The sequence below is a fragment of the Hemitrygon akajei genome, chromosome 12 (assembly GCF_048418815.1).
Source record: "Hemitrygon akajei chromosome 12, sHemAka1.3, whole genome shotgun sequence".
NCBI lineage: Eukaryota > Metazoa > Chordata > Chondrichthyes > Myliobatiformes > Dasyatidae > Hemitrygon > Hemitrygon akajei.
Genome location: NC_133135.1, coordinates 20,255,427 through 20,276,851, shown reverse-complemented (window position 1 = coordinate 20,276,851; position 21,425 = coordinate 20,255,427). Strand labels below are relative to the sequence as shown.

Genomic DNA, 21,425 nt, shown 5'->3' with positions numbered 1-21,425 from the left:
TTCTGTATTTTTCTAGAAATTTCTTGGTTTTCTGTAGCAGGTGTCACGCCACTTGAATCTGGCCATGTTATAGGTTGATTGTTCTCACAGAAATTTGCTGTTATCTTTCGATTGATATGAGATGAACACAACTACTTTTTAGTTTGGTCTTTTCGCCGGATACTGCTACAATACAGAGATCGCCCAAAAACAAACCTTCATGAAGATCTGCTGGTTGGATTGCGCGACCTCGGCTTGCTGAGGGAATCGGGCCTGGAGTCCTCGGAGTCGCCTGATGCTGGTGGCCAGAGATGGAGACGTCGTAAGCGGTGTGCAAAGAGGCAGAAGCGAGGCGAGCGGGCAGGAGTCCGTGCCAGGAAAAAAGCAAACCCTAGCCAGCCGGATCTCCCATCCATTCTGCTCCCCAATGGACATTAAATTGGACTACATCTGTGGCAACGAAATACTCGGCAGGAGTACAGAAACGGACAGAATCCTGGATGCCGCCATTCAGCTGATTACTTATGTAACAGATTTTCCCCCAAGCCATCGGACTACCAACCTTCTGCCCTCTGCTGTGCCTATTGTCTTGTTTATTATTTATTGTCATGCCTGCACTGTTCTGTGTACTTTATTCAGTCCTGGGTAGGTCTGTAGTCTAGTGTAGTTTTTGTGTTGGTTTACATAGTTCAGTGTAGTTTTTGTACTGTTTCATGTAGCACCATGGTCCTGAAAAACATTGTCTTGTTTTTACTGTGTACTTTACCAGCAGTTATTATTGAAATGACAATAAAAAGTGACTTGACTTCTTTGTACTCTTGACTTTTCTTCTTATTCCTTTTTGCTCTTGTAACGTTAAAGGAGGAGGAGGAGCTTAGGAGGGTTAATGGCACCTAATGACGACTCCTTTGCTTGCATCTTCAGAAGCAGCTCTATTTCCATCTTTAATATCTCTATTTGTCCCTTTCAGGGTTCTTTTGAAGACCCTGACCTGGAGTTACATGCTGACTGCGGTTCTTTGTGGGAATGGGAACCGTTTTTGGGGTTTCATGAATGGCCGTTGTTTGGCACGTCAAGGGCTTGGCCTAAGAGCTTCGCTCATCTTCGGAGGACTGAGTTCTTGTGGCTCTGGAGACGGGGCGGGGGGGGGGGGGGGATCAGAGGTCGGCAGAAGACCGGTGTGTCATGGGAGATGGAAGATCCAAGGCTGTGTGCCCAGAGACCCGAGATCTTTGGGCACAGAACTCAGAAAAAGCGACGCAACAGACTTTTAACATCGTAAACCAGCGAGTTGTTTGTTATGTCTCCCCTCTCGCTGTGAAATGGAGACATCCCTTTCTCCCTTATTAGGGAGAGAGGGAGAGCCTGTGGTATGTCGAATACCGGGTGAATGAGTGGTCTCTGGGGTAACGCAAGTCTGTGTCTTTGCTGTTGCTTTGCTCATGCTTGAGAGCTCGGTGGTGGGTGCCGATGCTTTTTACGCTGGTGGGGGGAGGGGGATCGTTGTTTGCTGCTGCTTACGCATGGGAGGGAGTGAAGCTGGGGAGGACTTTGGGGTTCTAACATTTAATTGTCATGCATTCTTTGGGGGCACTCCTCTGTTTTTGTGGATGGTTCTGAAGAAAAAACATTTCAGGATGTATATTGTATACATTTCTCTGACATTAAATGTACCCATTGAAACTTTTGAAACATTTGAAATAAAATGGCCATAAGCAAGAAGTTTGATGCCTCATTCTTAACTTCAAAAGAGTCCATGGATCACAAAGGTATCAGGAAGCAAGAGTGGAGTAGTCCACAGTGGAAACAACCTTCTCATTATGATCTTGCACTGCACTTTTTCAGGAGCTTTTACACTCGATTCAGCATTGTTATTGTTTTACCTTATTCCAGCCCAATGCGCTGAGTAACGATTTGATCTGTAGGAGCATTATGCCACGCGAGCTTTTCATTGTGTCCTGGTACATATGACAATAATAAACCAATAGCAGGTTCTGGCCTGGTGGTCGGTGGAGTGAGTGAAAATGTTTCTGCCTCCTGAAAGAACAAGCCTACTGGATTTGAATTCATGGACCTCGTTGCAAGTGAGTTTACCACCGGATTCGTTTGCCTGGAAGGAGATCCTTTCAACACCATAATCAGAAGTCTACTAAAGCACAAAGTGCATCTCGACTCTACTCACATGTAGCAGGTCGACAATTGGAAAGGAAAGAGCAAGTCAGGATCCTGTTGGATGAGGATGGAGAGAGGGGAGAAGTTTACTTCCCTGCCAATGCTTGGAGAATACAAAAGCACCACGTTCTATGGGCATGATGTGACATGGCTGAGGCTGGTGGTACCTGGAATGCCTGCAACAGCTGGCTGTATTGCAAGAGGTCCTTTAATAAAGTTCCCAATTCTGATGTTTGGTCTGAACAACAACGGAATCTCTCAACCATGTCTGTATCCTTTTATGCACTGAGTTGCTTCCACACGATTGGCTGATTAGATCAGACCATAAGACATAGGAGCAGAATTATGCCATTAAGACCATCGAGTCTGCTCGGCCATTCCATCATGAAATTTGCAGTAATTAACATTGTACCTAGTAAAGTGGTCTAAGAGTAACAAGGGTGAGTGTAGCTCTTTATATCTGAGTCTTCTCTCAAATGGTGCATAGCACATAATACCACATTCTTCCAGGTCAAACATCATAATGGCTCTAGAAGCAAATATTGAATGAGCATTTAAGAATATGTTATTATATTTAAATATGAAAAATATACTGCTTTGGACCACAGCTATCACATTACATCATGAGCCACAGGTACAACCTAGAATGTAACAGCTGCTGTAACATGAACTTTGGAAAGGAAAGCAATCCGCATCTACACTGGGACTATCTGTGGGATCAGGTTAAGAAATCACATTATTTTAAGTGCACTGAAGAAATAACTTTACCGCATGATTCAAATTGCCATGCACAATAACAATAGTGGTTTCATAAGAGGTAAAAGCAAATGAACGGAAGTGTGGGTTTGTAAGTTTGCAGATGTCATGAAGGTTGGTGGAGTTGTGGATAGTGTGGAGGGTTGTTGTAGGTTGCAGTGGGAAATTGACTGGGAACAGAACTGGGCTGAAAAGTGGCAGATGGAGTTCAACCTTAAAACTGTGAAATGATTCATTTTGGAAGGTCAAATTTGAAGGCAGGCTATAGGGTCAATGGCAGGATTCTTAGCACTGTGGAGGAACAGAGAGATCTAGGGATTCACATCAATAGATCCCTCAAGGTTACTAAGAAGGCGCAAGGTTGTTGGAACTGAGATAATGTTGCAGCTCTATAAAATCCAGGTTAGACCACACTTGGAATAGTGTGCTCAGTTCTAGTTTCCTCACTAGAGGAAGGATGTGGAAATGTTAGAGAGAGTGCAGAGGAGATTCACCAGGGTGCTGCCTGGATGGGAGAGCGTGTCTTATGAGGATAGGTTAAGTGAGCTGGGGCTTTCCTCTTTTCAGCAAAGGAGGATGAGAGCTGACTTGATAAATGAGTAAGATAATGAGGGGCATAGATCGAGAGGACAGCCAGAGACTTTTTCACAGGGCGGAAATGGCTAATACAAGGGGGCATATTTTTAAGGTGATTGGAGGAAAGGACAGTATAGGGGAGATGTCAGAGGTAAGTTCTTTACACAGAGTGTGGTAGGTGTGTGGAACGGACTGCTAGCCGCGTTGGTAGAAGCAGATACATTAGGGACACCTAAGAGACGCCCCTTGAATAGGCACATGGATGATTGAAAAATAGAGGGCTATGGAGGAAGGAAGGGTTAGATTGATTGTAGAGTAGATTAAAAGGTGGCATAACATCATGGGCTGAAGGGCCTGTACTGTGCACAATGCTCTATGTTTTATGAATCAGAAAAGAAGAAAAATCATTACCAGAACTCCGGGAATCCATGCAGCAGTAGCATTAGTGGTTTGCCCCTTTCTCCTGCAGCAACATAGTGGAATCTTAATCCAGACTCCTGGAAATTCAGACGGAAGTTGGAAATCAATTAGAATAAGTCAACAATTTTGAAAGTGAGAGTGCTTTTTTTTAAAAACTGTTTCTGCACAGACAGGTATGACTTTATCCACTCCACTAGAGCGTGCAGTTACCAAAGTACACAAACTGCGTTGATAGATCAGGTCGCCAGGAGAGAATGAAAATGAGAAGCAAAGAATTTTTATTCTTCTTGATCTCTATGGGGTCAAAATGAAGGAAAGCTTTCAGTCAATTAACAACCACTCATTAACTGAGAGCATTAACAAGGTTTGTTTGGAGACACGTTTAGGAATGTATTCTATTTTACTTAGAGATACAGAATGGTCCAACGAGCCTGCACTACCTAATCATACCCATGTGAGCTACTAACCTACTAACCCAGATGCCTTTGGAACGTGGGAGGAAACCGCAGGAATACATTCGCATACAAACTCCTAAAGACAGTGGCAGGAATTGAACTTGAGTCATTGACACCGTAATAGCGTTACACTAACACTACACTATCATGCCAGCCCTGCCCTCTCCCCCAAGGCTTATTTGCCTTTAAGACCCAGGCAGTACTGGTAGGGCATAATTTATTGACCATCCTGTAAGATCAATAGAACAGGGCGAGATTAATGGTTTTCTTCCCTAAAAGACACAAATGGAATATCTGATTATAGTTTGCGATAGTCTGGTGGATCTCACAGTCCCTCTTTCCCACAAAGTTTGAAGGACACATAGATATTATATCAATCAAGGAATATGGAGATAGTGCAGGCAAGTGGCAGAGGCAAATTGTCAGCCATGATCTGACTGAATGATGGAGTTCTCATCTTCTCACTGATATTATGTTTCCTAGTGCTGCCCAATATCACATTGGTAAAACTACCTTATTCACAGGCCCTCATTGGAAGATTAGATGCTACTATTCTGACACAATGAGAAAACACTCACATCTGGCTGAGAATGAATTAAAATAGACTCCTTTCATGGACATGTAATCCTTCTCCTAGTCTCTAGGGGAACATTTAGTCTGGCAGTGGAAGTCCAGTCCATCATCTCGTCTGGCAAGCAACTCTGATGGTCCAACTTGTGGAATGCTGAAACCATAGAAAGGGTGCAGAGGAGATTTACAAGGATGTTGCCTGGATTCAGGAGCATGCCTTATGAGAATAGGTTGAGTGAACTCGGCCTTTTCTCCTTGGAGCGACGGAGGATGAGATGTGACCTGACAGAGGTGTATAAGATGATGAGAGGCATTGTTCGTGTGGATAGTCAGAGGGTTTTTCCCAGGGCTGAAATGGTTAGCACAAGAGGGCACAGTTTTAAAGTGCTTGGAAGTAGGTACAGAGATGTCAGGGGTAAGTTTGTTTGTTTGTTTGTTTTTTTTTTTAAACACACAGAGTGGTGAGTGCGTGGAATGGGCTGCCGGTGATGGTGGTGGAGGCGGAAACGATAGGGTCTTTTAAGAGACTCCTGGATAGATACATGGAGCTTAGAAAAAATAGAGGGCTATGGGTAACTCTAGGTAATTTCTACGGTAAGGACATGGTCAGCACAGCTTTGTGGACCAAAATACCTGTATTGTGCTATGTTTCTATGTTTCTAATTTTAGCCCTTTAGCTGTTTGGCATGGCATAGATTTTTACAGAAATTAGAGAGCACATTATGCTTATACTGGCCCATCTCTGTAAATAACTAGCGTATTAAGTCTCATTTCCCTGTCGTTTATATCATTATACCCACTAATTACTTTTAATATTTTTTATCTACATTCCTTTTAATGCTATTAGGGATTTCCCTTTATTCCTTTTTTATCTAACATAACTTCAATGCTTCAAATATACAACATTCTTCTAACATTTTCCTATTTGTTCTGTGATCATTTTAAACTTGTATTGTCCGATTAGGAATTCACCAAACATAGGAATGACTATTTTCCCCACTCAAAATGATTCATAATTTGAACACCTCTGCCAGGAATCCTTTTAACCACTTTTGCTCAAATAGTAAGAGCTTCAGTCTATAGCCAGCTTCCTGAATAAAGATCCTATATCTCTGGTATAATCCTAATTATTATCTTCTCTTTTTAGTCCGTGGTTTTGACATCTTTGCAGGGTGTTAAAAGTTGAAAGTTATTCCGTACAGTCCAAACCAAAGATTATTGCTATTTGGGGACACAAGAATGGAGTCAGAGGATCACAGAACACTACAGCACAAACATAGGCTTTTCACCCATCTAGTCCATGCTGAACAATTAATCTCACTGGTCCCATTGACCTCCATACTCCTCCCATCCATATGCCTATCCAAATTACTCTTCAAGTGTTGAAATCCAACCTCCATCCTCCACTTCCATTGGCAACTGTTTCAATTTTATTGATATCTTTCTGGTAGGTAGATGGCCAGAACTGCATACAATACTCCATGTTAGGCCTCACCAAAGCCGTATTCGATTTCAATATAACATTCCAGCTCCTGTACTCAATACTTCGATGTATGGCCAATATGTCAATAGCTATCTTTACGAACCTATCTACAGTACCTGTGATGCCACTTTCAAGGAATTATGTATGGATCTGTATTCCCAGGTCCCTCTATTCTATCGTACTCTTCAGTATCCAACCGTTCTCCATGTAGGTTCTACACTGGCTTGTCTGCCCAAAATGCAACATCTCACACTTATCTGCATTAAATTTCACCTGCCATTTTTCAGCTCATTTTTCCAGTTGGTCGAGATTCTATTTCAAGCTTTGACCACTACATCCTGCAGATCTGCTGGTCTGGTTTACTACATTATCATCCAGATCATTGACAGAGATGACAAACAGTGGACCCAGCACTGATTCCTGCGGCACACTAAAAGTCACAAGCCTCCAGTCAGAAAGGCAATCTCTGCTTTCTCCCATGGAGCCAATGTCTAATCCAATTTACTACTCATCCTGAATGCCAAGCAACTGAACCTTCTTGAGCAACCTCCCATGCAGGACCTTGTCAAATGCCTTGCTAAAGATTCCGGAATCTGGAGCAAAAGCAAACTGCTGGATGAACTTAATGAGTGAGGAATGGAACGTCAATGTTTCAGGTTGAGTCCCTTCGACTGGACTGAAAGATAGAGGGGAATAGCCTTGTTCAGAGGTGAGGGGAAGGGATAGAGCTGGCAAGTGATAGGTGATTCCAGGAGAGGAGTCATCTTAGGTGATGGAGGGAGGGAAAGTGGAAATATTAGAGGAACTCAGCAGATCCGGCAGCATCCGTGGAAATGAACAGTCAACGTTTCCACGGATGCTGCCCAGCCTGCTGAGTTCCTCCAGCATGTTGTTCGTGTTGCTTTGACCACAGCATTTGCAGTATGCTTTGTGTTAAAAGTGGAAGCATTGATAGCAACTGGGAGGTGATAATTGGAGGCAATGAAGGGCTGTAGATGATGGAAACTGGAGGTAAGGAAGGTGGAGCATGGGACCAAAGGAAGGAAGTTGGGTGGGGCGAGGGAAACGGTAGAGGAATGGAACCCAGTGGGAAGACAGTGAAAGTGATGGACAGATACAGTTGGTGGAGGAGGGCAAAGTATAATTGCCATTTTCCTTCCCTGCTTTACACTATTACTTATAAAGCTGAAGATCTCATATAATTTTTCAACTTAACAGCCATTTAAAAATGTGTTGCTCTGCCTGCAAGTCTTCCTGTAGATAAATAATATTAAAAATAATTTGTGTGTGTGCTGATACAGGGAAGCTCTAGGGGAACAAGACTCCAAGACTTAATTTGCAGGTTATTTAGAGAGATGGGCCAGAAAGACATTATGTCTCTTTAATTTATATAAAAATCTATGCCATCTTTATTCTATTTTTTCAGTTCAGAATGTGATGTTTTACAATCCCTCATGAAATTTCCTGTATCTGATATACTATCATACCTACTTGTTCCCATGGTTACTCTTCAGAGGTAACATTACTCTCTTTTTTTGGGTCATCACTTCAAGTCCATGTTATGTATATTTCGAGGGAAGTAAAGATGTCAGTGTTGATTCCAAGACTATCATTGTAGACATAATCTTCTCAATCCATTAAAGATTGGATGATTTTTTGTCCTTAAGTAACTATGCTGTTATATTCTCTTTAACAAAATGTTCTTCAATTTATCAGCCTATTCAAAGACAACTTCATAGATACACACCATTCACTGTGTTTCTTTTACTGATGCATTACTTTATTGGCTCAACCATCTGCTTGTCAGATATAATTTGCCATTAACAAATCTGTGTTGGCTTTTGTTAAACACTATTAATTAATCCTCTGCTAAATTTTATCAGAATTTTAACTTCCAGAAGTGAAACCACTTAGCCTCCAGTTTATTCCTTTCTCTTTTACAAACAGATTACATTACCATAATACCATGAAATAGGGGCAGAATTGGGCCATTCTGCCCATTGAGTCTGCTCCACCATTCCATCATGGCTGATCCATTTTCCATATCAACCCCGTTCTCTTGCCTTTTCTCCATTACCATTGATGCTCTGACTAATCAAAAACCTATGAAGCTCCACTTTACATGTATCTAATGACTAGGCCACCACAGACATTTGGGCAATGAATTCCACAGATTCATCATCCTCTGGCTAAAGAAATTCCTCCTCATTTCTGTTCTAAATGGACATCTCTCTATTCTGAGGCTGCACCCTCAGGTCCTAGATTCCCCCACTATAGGAAGCATCCGCTCCACATCCACTCTATCTAAGCCTTTCAACATTTGATAGGTTTCAAAGAGATTCCCCCCCTCCCCCAGCATTCTTCTAAACTCTAGTAAGTATAGGCCAGGAGCCATTAAATGTTCCTCATATGATAACCCTTGCTTCCCAGAATCATTCTTCTGAACTTCCTCTGTACTCTCTCCAATGCCAGCACATCTTTTCTGAGCTAAGGGGCACAAAATTGCTCACAATACTCCAATGCGGTCTGAACAAGGCCTTATAAAGGCTCAGCATTAATCATTGTTTTTATATTTGAGTCCTCTCAAAATGAACTCTAGCATTACTTCTGCCCTCCGAACCAGACTCATCCTGCAAGTTAACCGTTAGGGAATCCTGCACAAGGACTCACAAGTCCCTTTGCACCTCCAATTTTTAAAATGTTCTCCTTGTTTAAAAGATAGTCTAAGCTTTCATTCCTTCTACTAAAGTGCATGCCTATACTCTTCTCTACACTATATTCTATCCGCTACTTCTTTACTCATTCCCCCAATATCATTCTACAGGCTCCCTGCTTCCTCAAAGCTACCTGCCCCTCCAACCATCTTTGTAACAATTGCAAACTTGGCCACTAAGCCACCAATACTGTCATCCAAATCATTGAGATATAATGTGAAAAGAAGCCATCCAAACACCAGTCTCTGCAGAACAGAACCCCTTTCTTTATACTCTTTGCATCAGGCCAGTCAGCCAATCTTCTATCCATGCTAGTATCTTTCCTCAAAGAATTCCAACAGATTTGTCAGGCAACATTTCCCCTTAAGGAAATCATACTTATCTTGGCCTCTTTGATCCTATGCTTCCAAATACCCCAAAAATTCATCTTTATTAATGAATGCCAACACCTTCCCAGCCACTGAAGTCAGGATAACTGACATTTTTAAACTTCCTTTTTTCTGACTCCCTCCCTTTTTAAAGAGTGGAGTGACATCTTCTATTCTCCAGTCCTCCAGAACCATGCTAGAATCGAGTGATTCTTGAAAGGTCAATACTAATGCCTCCACAATCTCTTCAGCTATGGTGGTGCTAGAAAGTTTGAGAATCCTGAAGAATTTTCTCTATTTCTGCATATATATGAACTAAAATGTGATCAGATCTTCACATGTCCTAAAACTAGATAAAAAGAACCCAATCAGATAAATAACACTAAAACATTATACTTGTTTTTTTATTTCCTGAGATTACTACCTTTGAAGTCCTGCTTCTCAACTCCAAACAACATCCTTGTAAATCTCCTCTGCACCCTTTCTATAGTTCCTACATCCTTCCTACAGGCGACCAGATCTGAGCACAGTACTCCAAGTGGGGTCTGACCAGGGATCTATATTACCTCTCGGCTCTTAAACTCAATCCCACGGTTGATGAAGGCCAAAGCACCGGATACCTTCTTATCCACAGAGTCAACCTGCCAGCAGCTTTGAGTGTCCAATAGACTCGGAACCCAAGATCCCTCTGATCCTCCACACTGCCAAGAGTTTTACCTATATTCTGCCATCATATTTGACCTACCAAAATGAACCACTTCACACTTATCTGGGTTGAGCTCCATCTGCCACTTCTCAGCCCAGTTTTGCATCCTATCGATGTCCCGCTGTAACCTCTGACAGCCCTCCACACTATCCACAGCACCCCCAACCTTTGTGTCATCAGCAAATTTACTAACCCATCTCTCTACTTCCTCATTCAGGTCATTTATAAAAATCACAAAGAGAAGGGGTCCCAGAACAGATCCCTGAGGCACACCACTGGTTACCGGCCTCCATGCAGAATATGACCTGTCTACAACCACTCTTTGCCTTCCGTGGGCAAGCCAGTTCTGGATTCACAAAGCAAGGTCCCCTTGGATCCCATGCCTCCTTACTTTCTCACTAAGCCTGCATGGGGTACCTTATCAAATGCCTTGCTGAAATCCGTATACACTACATCTACTGCTCTACCTTCATCAACGTGTTTAGTCACATCCTCTAAAATTTCAATCAGGCTCTTAAAGCACGATCTGCCTTTGACAAAGCCATGCTGACTATTCCTAATCATATTATGCCTCTCCAAATGTTCATAAATCCTGCCTCTCAAGATCTTTTCCATCAACTTACCAACCACTGAAGTAAGGCTCACTGGTCTATAATTTACTGGGCCATCTCTACTCCCTTTCTTGAATAAGGGAACAACATCTGCAACCCTCCAATCCTCTGGTACCTCTCCCATCCCCATTGATGATGCAAAGACCATTGCCAGAGGCTCAGCAATCTCCTCCCTCGCCTCCCACGGTAGCCTAAGGTACATCTCGTCCAGTCCTGGAGACTTATCCAACTTGGTGCTTTCCAAAAGCTCCAGCACATCCTTTTTCTTAATGTCTATATGCTCAAGCTTTTCAGTCCTTACAATCACCAAGATCCTTTTTCGTAGTGAATACTGCAGCAAAGTATTCATTAAGTACCTCTGCTATCTCCTCCGGTTCCATACACACTTTCCCACCGTCACACTTGATTGGTCTTATTTGCTCATGTCTTATCCTCTTGCTCTTCACATACTTGTAGAATGCCTTGGGGTTTTCTTTAATCCTGCTCGCTAAGGTCTTCTCATGGCCCCTTCTGGCTCTCCTAATTTCATTCTTAAGCTCCTTCCTACTAGCCTTATAATTTTCTAGATCTCTATCATTACCCAGATTTTTGAACCTTTCGTAAGCTCTTCTTCTTAACTAGATTTTCAACACCCTTTGTACACCACTGTTTCTGTATCCTACCATCCTTTCCCTGTCTCATTGGAACGTACCTATGCAGAAAGCCACGCAAATATCCCCTGCACATTTCCCACATTTCTGCCGTACATTTCCCTGAGAACATCTGTTCCCAATTTATGCTTCCAAGTTTCTGCCTGATAGCTTCATATTTCCTCTTACTCCAATTAAATGCTTTCCTCACTTATCTGTTCCTATCTCTCTCCAATTCTATGGTAAAGTAGATAGAATTGTGATCGCTATCTCCAAAATGTTCTCCCACTGAGAGATCTGACAGCTGACCAGGTTAATTTCCCAATACCAAATCAAGTACAACCTCTCCTCTTGTAGGCTTATCTACGTATTGTGTCAAGAGACTTTCCTGAACACACCTAGCAAACTCCACCCTATCTAAACCCCTTGCTCTATGGAGATGCCAATCGATATTTGGGAAATTAAAATCTCTCACCACAACAACCCTGTTATTATTACAACACGTACAACAAGCTGGAGGAACTCAGCAGGTCGGGCAGCATCAATGGAAATGAGCAAGCTGAGTTCCTCCAGCTTGTTGTACGTGTTGCTTTGACCACAGCATCTGCAGTGTACTTAGTGTTTACGATCTGTTATTATTACACCTTTCCAAAATCTGTCTCCCTATCTGCTCCTCGATGTCCCTGTTATTATTGGGTGGTCTATAGAAAACACCCAGTCCAGTTATTGACCCTTTCCTGTATCTAACTTCCACCCAGAGACTTAGTAGACAATCTCTCCATGACCTTTCTGCAGCCGTAACACTATCTCTGATCAGCAGTGCCATGTCCTCACCCCTTTTGCCTCCCTCCCTGTCCTTCCTGACACATCTAAAGCCTGGCACTCTAAGTAACCATTCCTGCCCCTGAGCCATCCAAGTTTCTGTGATGGCCACAACATCATATCTCCAGGTACTAGTCCATGCTCTAAGCTCATCCACTTTGTTCATGAGGCTTCTTGCATTAAAATAGACATATCTTAAACCATTGGTCTAAGCATATCCCTTCTCCATCACCTGCCTATCCTCTCTCTTGCACTGTCTCCAAGCTTTCTCTATTTGTGAGCCAACCGCCCCTTCCTCCATCTCTTCGGTTTGGTTCCCACCTTCCAGCAATTCTAGTTTAAACTCTCCCCAGTAGCCTAAGCAAACCTATCTGACAGGATATTGGTCCCCCTCGGATTCAAGTGCAACCTGTCCTTTTTGTACAGGTCATGCCTGTCCCAAAAGAGGTCCCAATGATCCAGAAATCTGAATCCCTGCCCCCTGCTTCTCAGCTTCCTTCCTAACTCCCTGTAGTCTGTTTTCAGGACTTCCTCCCTTTTCTACCTATGTCATTGGTATCAATGTGTACCACAGCCTTGGGCTGTTCTCCTTCCCACTTCAGGATATGGTGGATATGATCAGAAATATCCCAGACCCTGACACCTGGGAGGCAAACTACCATCTGTATTTCTTTCCTGCGTCCACAGAATCACCTGTCTGACCCCCTAACTACAGAGTCCCCTATTACTGCTGCCTTCTTCCTTTCCCTACCCTTCTGAGTCACAGGGCCTGACTAAGTGCCACAGATGTGGCCACTGTTGCTTCTCCCAGGTTGCTGTTCTGCTGTTATCCCTGCTAGTGTCCCCTTCCAATCAACTTTGACCAGCTCCTCTCTCAAGCCTCTGTAATTTCCTTTGCTTCACTGTAGTACTGATATATCTGATTTTAGCTTTTCCCTCTCAAACTGCAGGTATTAGAATCACTACTCCTAGGGGTTCCTTTACCTTAAGCTCTCTAATCAAATGAAATGGTATTACATTGCACTTCCCTCATCTTATTCTGCACTACTCTGTCTTTTTGTCTCAATTCTCTCTTTATTCATCACCCCCTTCTCTCTTTTCTGCATTCCCCACGCAGACATCCTTCTTCCCCTTTCTCTTCTCTTCACCTGCCGATCACCTCCCTCTGGTGCCTCTCCCATGGTCACTCTGTTCTCCAATCAGATTCCTTCTTCTTCAGCCCTTTATCTCCTCCAAGAGGACCACGTCATTGGGTTTGAAGACTTGTGTACCTCAATGACCTAGAGAGCTCTGTTGGCTGGAGTCAAGTCATTATGCATCACCCATGCCAAAAAGGTTAAATGTTAGAGGTCAGACTGAATGGTCCACCTGTTCTCCAGGTTTGGGGGTTCAGCTCGGGGCTAACAACCCTGAATGGAAACAGCAATGAAGAATTCTTCTACATCTGTGTGTGATGGTATTCCTGTGTCTCTACCTGGGACTTGCATGACTGACAGTAGTGAAAACAGAGAAGAAGCTACTGACATGATGAAGGAAGCCTTGAACACTGCCAGAGAATGAAGGACTTTCATTGCTGTCTTAAGCGCCAGTGGCATAATGGGCAGTTAGTAAGCCTTTTATCTCTTCCACCTTTCCCCTCCCAGCTGCTTACTTCATTCACCTTCTCCTTCATCTGATCTCATCTATCACCTGCTTGCCTGTACTCCCGCCCCTCTGTTCCACCTTTTCATTCTGGCTCTTCCTCCTGCCTTTCCAGTCCTGATGAAGGTGCTTGGCTGAAACAACTACTGTTCATTTTCCTCCACAGATGCTGTCTGACCTGCTGAGTTCCTCCAGCATCTTACGTGTGTTGTTCCATATTTTTAAATTGTTTTGATTATCAACTGCTCTTCTTTTAAATTTGCTACATTAGCCCTGTTGGAGCAGATAGGATCTGTGTACCCTGAGATTACTTAAACATTCCAATACCTAAACTATCTTTTCTTTTAAGTTAACCTTTTATGTAAGTATTTCACAAATATAGGGTGGCATTGTAGCGTAGTGGTTAGCACAACACTTCAGTACAGGCGACCCAAATTCAGTTTCCACTGTTGCCTGTAAAGAGTTTGTATGTTCTCCCCTTGACTACGTGGGTCTCCTCCGGGTGCTCCTGTTTCTTCCCACAGTCCAAAGGTTGGTTGTAAACTGTCCAGCAATTAGGCTAGGATTCAATTGGAGGGATTGCTGGGTGGGTGGCTTGAAGGGCCTGTTACATGCTGTATCTCAATAAATAAACAAACTAATTAATAAATTAATAAATAAATGTCATCCAATGGTTGAAGACCAGGATAAATAAGATTTTAGCCTCCCATTCCACAAAACCTGTAACAATAATTTTTACTGCTGATTCACAATGAAACCTATTTGTACTGAAATTGGATCTACACATTTTGGACACATCACCAAATTAACATTATTCACCTTTAAAAAAGCTCTCACATTGCACGCTCTCATCTGTTTTAAGAGTTCAGAACACATTATATAATTCTACTTGCTACCAAACTAAAATCATTTATCAGAAATAAAGATTTAAAACAGATTACAGTGATAGCAGTGAATAAATTAGCAAAAACAATTCAAAAAGCCAGGAAGCACTCATACATTGTTAAGTACAGATTTAACAACTATTATGACTATTATGCACCATGGTAACCGATGAGGAACAGGAGATCCCAGTGGCTCCAGATTGCAGTATGTTCCTCCACTTCCTTCATCTTTTACACCCACATTCTCTCTCTACATATACACTCTTTATTAGTGGAGTGTGGGAAAGATGAGCTAGAAGATGATTATAGGTCATGGATGCTATACTTTACATAATAATATTATCAAGAACTGCTAATTTAAAAATTAATTTGGCCCTAGATAGCATGCTGCTTGATCTGTGTCACCTCTTATGCCCAATTTCTTCAAGATTCACATTGCTAGGCATTACAGGTATTCCCATCCACCTTCTCATCATATGCTCCCCTTTTCACATAGACATCACGATTTCGGTTTCTGCTTGCCACAAATTTCAAAATTCTGTTCCCTTTACACCTCTTATCTCTTCAGGTTCTCTCCAGCTAATCTCCGGTCACACTCTGTGTCCTTTGTATTCTCCATTTGTTCAGACTGTAGTATGTTCCTATCCTATTGGCTCACCTCCATAGTATGCTCCTATCCTATTGGCTCACCTCCAGTCCTATGGCATGCCTCTTTATAAGCCCCACCTATTGAACTTCCACTGCATCATTACACACCACTTTTGTCATTGGTGTTGTCAATTTTATCTAGAATCCCTTTACATCCCTCAAATGTGGCCTGAACTTGTCTACTAAATGAGTGACTCACATTCAATTGTGACGACTACAGACACTGGGATCAGTGTCCTTGTGGACTGTTCTGGAAATATGGCCCAATGAGGTTTTCTATTGCACACCCAGCTTACTTTGGAGTGGCATATCAAGCTGACTTCTCATGTCTTTCGAATCACTAGTGCCAAGGGGATCAGTTCATTTCTACACCATTTTTTATTGGAGGAACTCAAGGGATAAGTGACAGAGAAGGGTCGGCCAGCTACAACAGCTCTGAAGAAGGAAGGCCACCTGAAACCAGGGCTCACCACAGAAGAAACTTAAAGCAAAGATTAAGACACCTGACACAGATTGCTTTATCCATTACAGGTCAAAGGAAAACAGTAACTACTACTTCAGAAGTACCATGCAGCAAAATATATTCTTTAGCCAGAGAGTGGTGAATCTGTGGAATTTGTTGCCACCGGCAGCTGTGGAGGCCAAGTCTTTATGTATATTTAAGGCAGAGGTTGATAGATTCTTGATTGGTCAGGACATGAAGGGATATGGGGAGAAGGCAGGAAATTGGGGCTGAGAGGAAAAATGGATCAGCCATGATGAAATGGTGGAGCAGACTCGATGGGCCAAATGGCCTCATTCTGCTCCTATATCTTATGATCTTATATACAAGAAATATAACAAAATGTCAACAAGTTGACACAGACTCAGATTCAGTCTGCTTTCCAATATTCCTGTTGTGACATTAAATGCTCATCAGCATTCTGATGTCTATTAGGAACACCAAAAAAATGCCAGAGCTTAATCAGACTTGCGTTCAATTGACAAAATATGCTGCAACCTTCATTTCAACCATAACATAACAAGATGTTCAAAGGCAGTCTTTTGTAATAAATTATATATTTTTTCGTTTCTACTTGTATTTTCCTAATTCAACAATTAAATAATAAGAAATAAGACAGGAACTATTGGCACTCTTTGTCATCAATGATTTGGGCTGTTAGCCGTGTTACCAAATGTTGTAAGCACCGATCAGTACGAAACAGAGGTAAAATTTTACAAGATTTCAAAGCTGCTTTGTTTTACCGTCGAGGTGCAGGTTATACTGTATGGTGATTGGACCTTTCTGAACCTCAAGGCCATTATTGATCCAATTTCAAGCACCATAAGCAACAAATACCGTTACTTTGATGAGCCATAAAACACATGCTACCAAATGAGATACTGTATATCATTAACACGTCTATCAGAAAATCCAATCAAACACATACCCTGCGCAAAATGTCACATACACTGTTGGAATTTTGCATGCTCTCTTAATTAAAAAAAACAACATTAATAAATATTTATATTCAAGGTCTTCAACGTATTGGTTGGGTCCTCTGAACATTGCCCTTAGCACAGGAACAGGCCCTTCGGCCCATTATGATGTGCCAAACCAATTAAATTAGTAATCAAATGACCAAACTAATCCCTTCTGCCTACACGATGTCCATATCCTTTCATCCCCTCACATTCATGTGCCTATCTAAAGGTGTCTTAGAAATCCCTAACGTATCTGCCTCTACCACCACACCTGACGGCGCATTCCAGGCGCCCACCACTAACATCTCCTTTGAACGTAAACGTTGTTCCGAATAATAGAGGAGCGGAGTAAATAGGTTTCAGAATTCTGCGCCGTTAAAAGTCCCAAGGACTGTCTAACCCTCCACGAGATTTGGCTTTGAAACACTTTTGAAATTATTATTCCAGTAGCGTATGAACCAAAACACAGCCAGGCGTGACTTGCAGCGGGAGAACGGGTCTGCCAGGTAAAATCCTTCGACCTTTTTGTTTCTAAAGGTAGTTGTAAGTCGGGGATAACTGCTGTGAACTGGAACAACCAAATCACATTGAATATTTCATAGGTCGGTGGTTGGGGTGGGGAATTGACTGGGATTACAAATTCACCTTTTTTTAAAAAATCCTGCAGCCATTATTTAACGAATTAGTTCATATTATTAAAAGCCTGGTTGCCCGTACGTATGCCCGATTCTGAGTTCCAGGGGAGCTGTCCATCATTTCAGCATGGTTTTGTCGAGCCGGGATAAACATTGGACAGACACCCTTCTGCAACCGGCAGAAATATTAACGTGTCGCAAGGAACTGCAATGCACATAGTGCAGATTGAGGTCCGCAGGAACTCCTCTACTACCACCCCTACTGCCAAAAAAGAATCATTGTTTTGTTTACAGTTCAATTGCTCAGCCTCGACTTCCGATCTTACACGTAAACCGCCCTGTTCCGAGGGTGATCAATGCAGGCGTGGAGAAATTTGGGAAGAATGGTCCCTTGTTGCACCGATCACCGGCTCTTACCTTGATTCGTACGTAACAGTGAGTTCCCAAGGACGTGGCGTTCAGGCAAGCGGGGAGGGCTTCGCGTTCAGTCCGTTGGAAGGATTCTGCCGGGTTCCTGATGATGTGCCACAGAAGTTTTAACACAATCAGACAGGTACAGAGCCCGCAGAAACTGTAAGCAAGAGCCCAGAACAGGAGGTTCTTGATCTTCCCAATTACTCGGGTTATACACATCAGGAAATCGCAAAGAGCTTTCACCATAGTCCGGGTGGGAACGGGAGCTTCCCCCGGCACCGGCGCCTCCTCTCTCTACCTCTCTGAGCTGGTCAACGTCGTCTCATTCAGATCGGAACCTTCAGCTGTAGACTGTGCCGGCTGAGGAACATCCCTTAAACTGAACTCATGGAAACCACCAGAGATGCAAACGTAAAGAATTACGCCTACGTAAAACGCATTGAATTTTAAATAGACGTTTTCATTGGCCCGGAGCTTCCCAAAACACGTCAAACATCTGCACTGAGACGTCAACCGAAACATCCTGGCTGCGTGAAACAGGTAGATGGGCAGACGCAAATTCTGTCTCCAAAGCCCGTCATTACCGCGCGAACTGTCCCAGAGTGAGTCTGCACTACGGAGAAGCAATCCAATCAAACAATCATATTTAATCGTCACCTCCCGCATGGAATTTTCTATGGCTGCCCCTCAGGAAAATCACTCCGGGGGACCCGGGAATTGCCGGTGAGGGTTGTTGCCCGTCTCCCATCGCTTCACTGTTGCAGAACCACGTCCCTGGCTTGCTGCGTTTGTTACTGCAAGTGCTTCTACAGTGCAGTTGTAGGGAGTTCTAGAATTTGGTTCCAGCCAGATAGCAGAATTACAATTTATTTTGAGTTCAAACCTGTAAAGTGTGAAGTGATTCACTTTGCAAGCTGGAACTCGAAGGCAGAATACAGGATTAATGGCAGGATACTTAACAGTGTGGATGAACTGAGGGATCTTGTGGCTCGCGTCCACAGATCCCTCAAAATTGCCACACAAGTTTTTAGGGAGGTGAAGAAGGCATATCATTAGCCTTCATTAGCCTGGGATGAGTTCAAGAACCACGAGGTATTGAGTTCAGTTCTGGTCTTCTCAATATAGGAAGGACGTGGAAGCTTTAGAGGGTGCAGGGATGTACCAAGATGCTGTCTGGATGACAGAGCACGTCTTATGAGGACAGATGGAGCAAACTAGGGCTTTTCTCTTTGGAGAGGAGGAGGAAGAAAGGGGATTTGATAGAAGTGTACAAGATGATAAGGGCAAAGTTCAGGTGGACAGCCAGAGACTTTCCCCCCAGTGCACAAGTAGCTAAACCAAGAGGGCATAATTTTAAAGAAACTGGAGGAAAGTATAGAAGAAATGGCAGAGGTGGGTTTTGATACACAAAGTGGGTGCATGGATTACATTGGCCAGGATGGTGGTAGAGGTAGATACATTAGCAAAATTTATGAGCCTTAGATAGGCATATGGATGAAAGAAAATGGGAGACTATGGGGCAGGAAAGGATCTTGAAACAGGTTAAGGGTCATGGTGGGTCACAGGTGTACCCATTGACAGGAAAAACTTACGGCTGGAATCCCTAAAGGCAGTCCTACACTAAGTTCAATGTTGACAGGCAACTCATAAGACGCTGCTGTATTTCCTGAGGAGATTGAGGTCCTTTAACATCTGCTGGACGATGCTGAAGATGTACTACGAGGCTGTGGTGGCCAGTGCTATCATGTTTGCTGTTGTGTGCTGGGGCAGCAGGCTGAGGATAGCAGACACCAACAGAATCAACAAACTCATTCGTAAGGCCAGTGATGTAGTGGGGGTGGAACTGGACTCTTTGACAGTGGTGTCTGAAAAGAGGATACTGTCTAAGTTGCATGCCATCTTGGACAATGACTCCCATCCACTCCATAATGTACTGGTTAGGCACAGGAGTACATTCAGCCTGAGACTCATTCCACTGAGATGTACCACTGAGTGTCATAGGAAGTAATTCCTGCCTGTGGCCATCAAACACCCTGGGCCAATATGGTTATATTTTGCTATATTTCTACCCTATTCTTGGCTGGTGCAGCTGTAACAAAGCCCAACTTCCCTCAGGATCAACAATGTCTGTCTGGTACCAAACTGTATCAGTCTCTGCCACTCCTTTGGGTTCATCAGATGCCTGGAGAGGGGAAGCTTACTACATGGACAATAGCTTGCTCTCCACATCATATTGCCCAGGCATATCTAGATAGTTAGGACACAATACTCTGACTGACAGAGGCCCTCACTCGCATAGTGGGTTGAGGGGCCACTGTGCTGCACTGTCCTGTGTTCTATTTTCAATTAAGATGGTGTGAATCTTGGAGTTGAATAACCAGATTAGTCCTTGCCCTTTCAGGTGGTAGACCTCACAAATCTGAGGGATGTAATCCTTCATGAATTGGTTCAATGCATCTTGAAGATGTCACACTCTCCCAGCAGTGTGCCAGAGGTAAATGGGAAGTTACTCAAGTAGGGTCCATTTTTGGTGCTGCCTTATACAGTGTAGGAAAGGCCTTGAATCCACAATTAATACATGGCTAATCCATTTAGGTTTCTAGCCTAGACCTACAGGATGTTGATGGTGGGTAAGTCAGTAGTAAAAAAAACCATTGAAAATGAAGGCAATTAAACTGAATTGGATATGTCCTTTGTACTTGGGGAATATTTGATTGATGTAGAGATATTCAATGCAGAATCAGTGAAGTTATGAAACTAATCCAAGATCCCATTATCTTTAAACAATCTGCAGATGCTGGAAATCCAAAGCAACACACACAAAATGCTGGAGGAACTCAGCAGCATCTATGGAAAAAGAGTAAACAGTCGAGATTTTAGGCCAAGACCCTGCCTCCTTATCTATGCTGCATCCAGTACAGTCCAGCCATTTCTTGATATCATACTGGAATGAACTGAATTGGCTTTTGTATTGAAACTGAAATGGATCATCCACTTGGCATCTTTGGCTTAATGGGGCACAGATGCTATAGCCTTATCACCTGGGCTGAGCTACGCACGTTATACAGCACAGAAATAAATCCTTCAATATGTCATTTAATCCTATTTTCTGCATTTGGCCCATATCCTTCTCAACCAGTGGTTCCCAACCTGAGATCCATGGACCCCTTGCTTAATTGTATTGGTCCAAGGCATTTTAAAAAAAAGGAACCCCTGCTTATAAACCTTACCTAGTCATATACATACCCAACCAAATGTTTTTTTTAAACCACTTCCTCTAGCAGTCATTCTGTATACACACCTCCCTGTAATAGTATATACTTGCCTCTGGGGTTCCATTTAAATATTTTCCCACTCACCTTAAACGTGCCCTCTAATTTTACTTTTCCCTACCCTTGGGAAAAAAACTGATCTTATCTTTGTCCCTTATGATTTTATCAACCTCTATGAAGTAATTGCTCAACCTCCTTCAGACCAA

General features: G+C 42.9%; 1 protein-coding gene across 2 annotated transcripts in view; it reads right to left on the bottom strand.

Moving 5' to 3' along the window:
• The window catches only part of ephx4 (epoxide hydrolase 4), a 58,226-nt gene extending 39,776 nt beyond the window's left edge, over nucleotides 1–18,450 (bottom strand). For both annotated transcript variants that reach the window (XM_073062666.1, XM_073062667.1), the window contains exons 1-2: nucleotides 17,951–18,450; nucleotides 3,895–3,980 (exon numbers count right to left, since the gene is read on the bottom strand). In XM_073062666.1, coding sequence (XP_072918767.1) covers nucleotides 3,895–3,980; nucleotides 17,951–18,193 — 329 coding nt within the window. In that variant the 5' untranslated portion in view covers nucleotides 18,194–18,450. The remainder of the gene's footprint in view (nucleotides 1–3,894; nucleotides 3,981–17,950) is intronic.
• Between the last annotated feature and the right edge of the window lie 2,975 nt (nucleotides 18,451–21,425).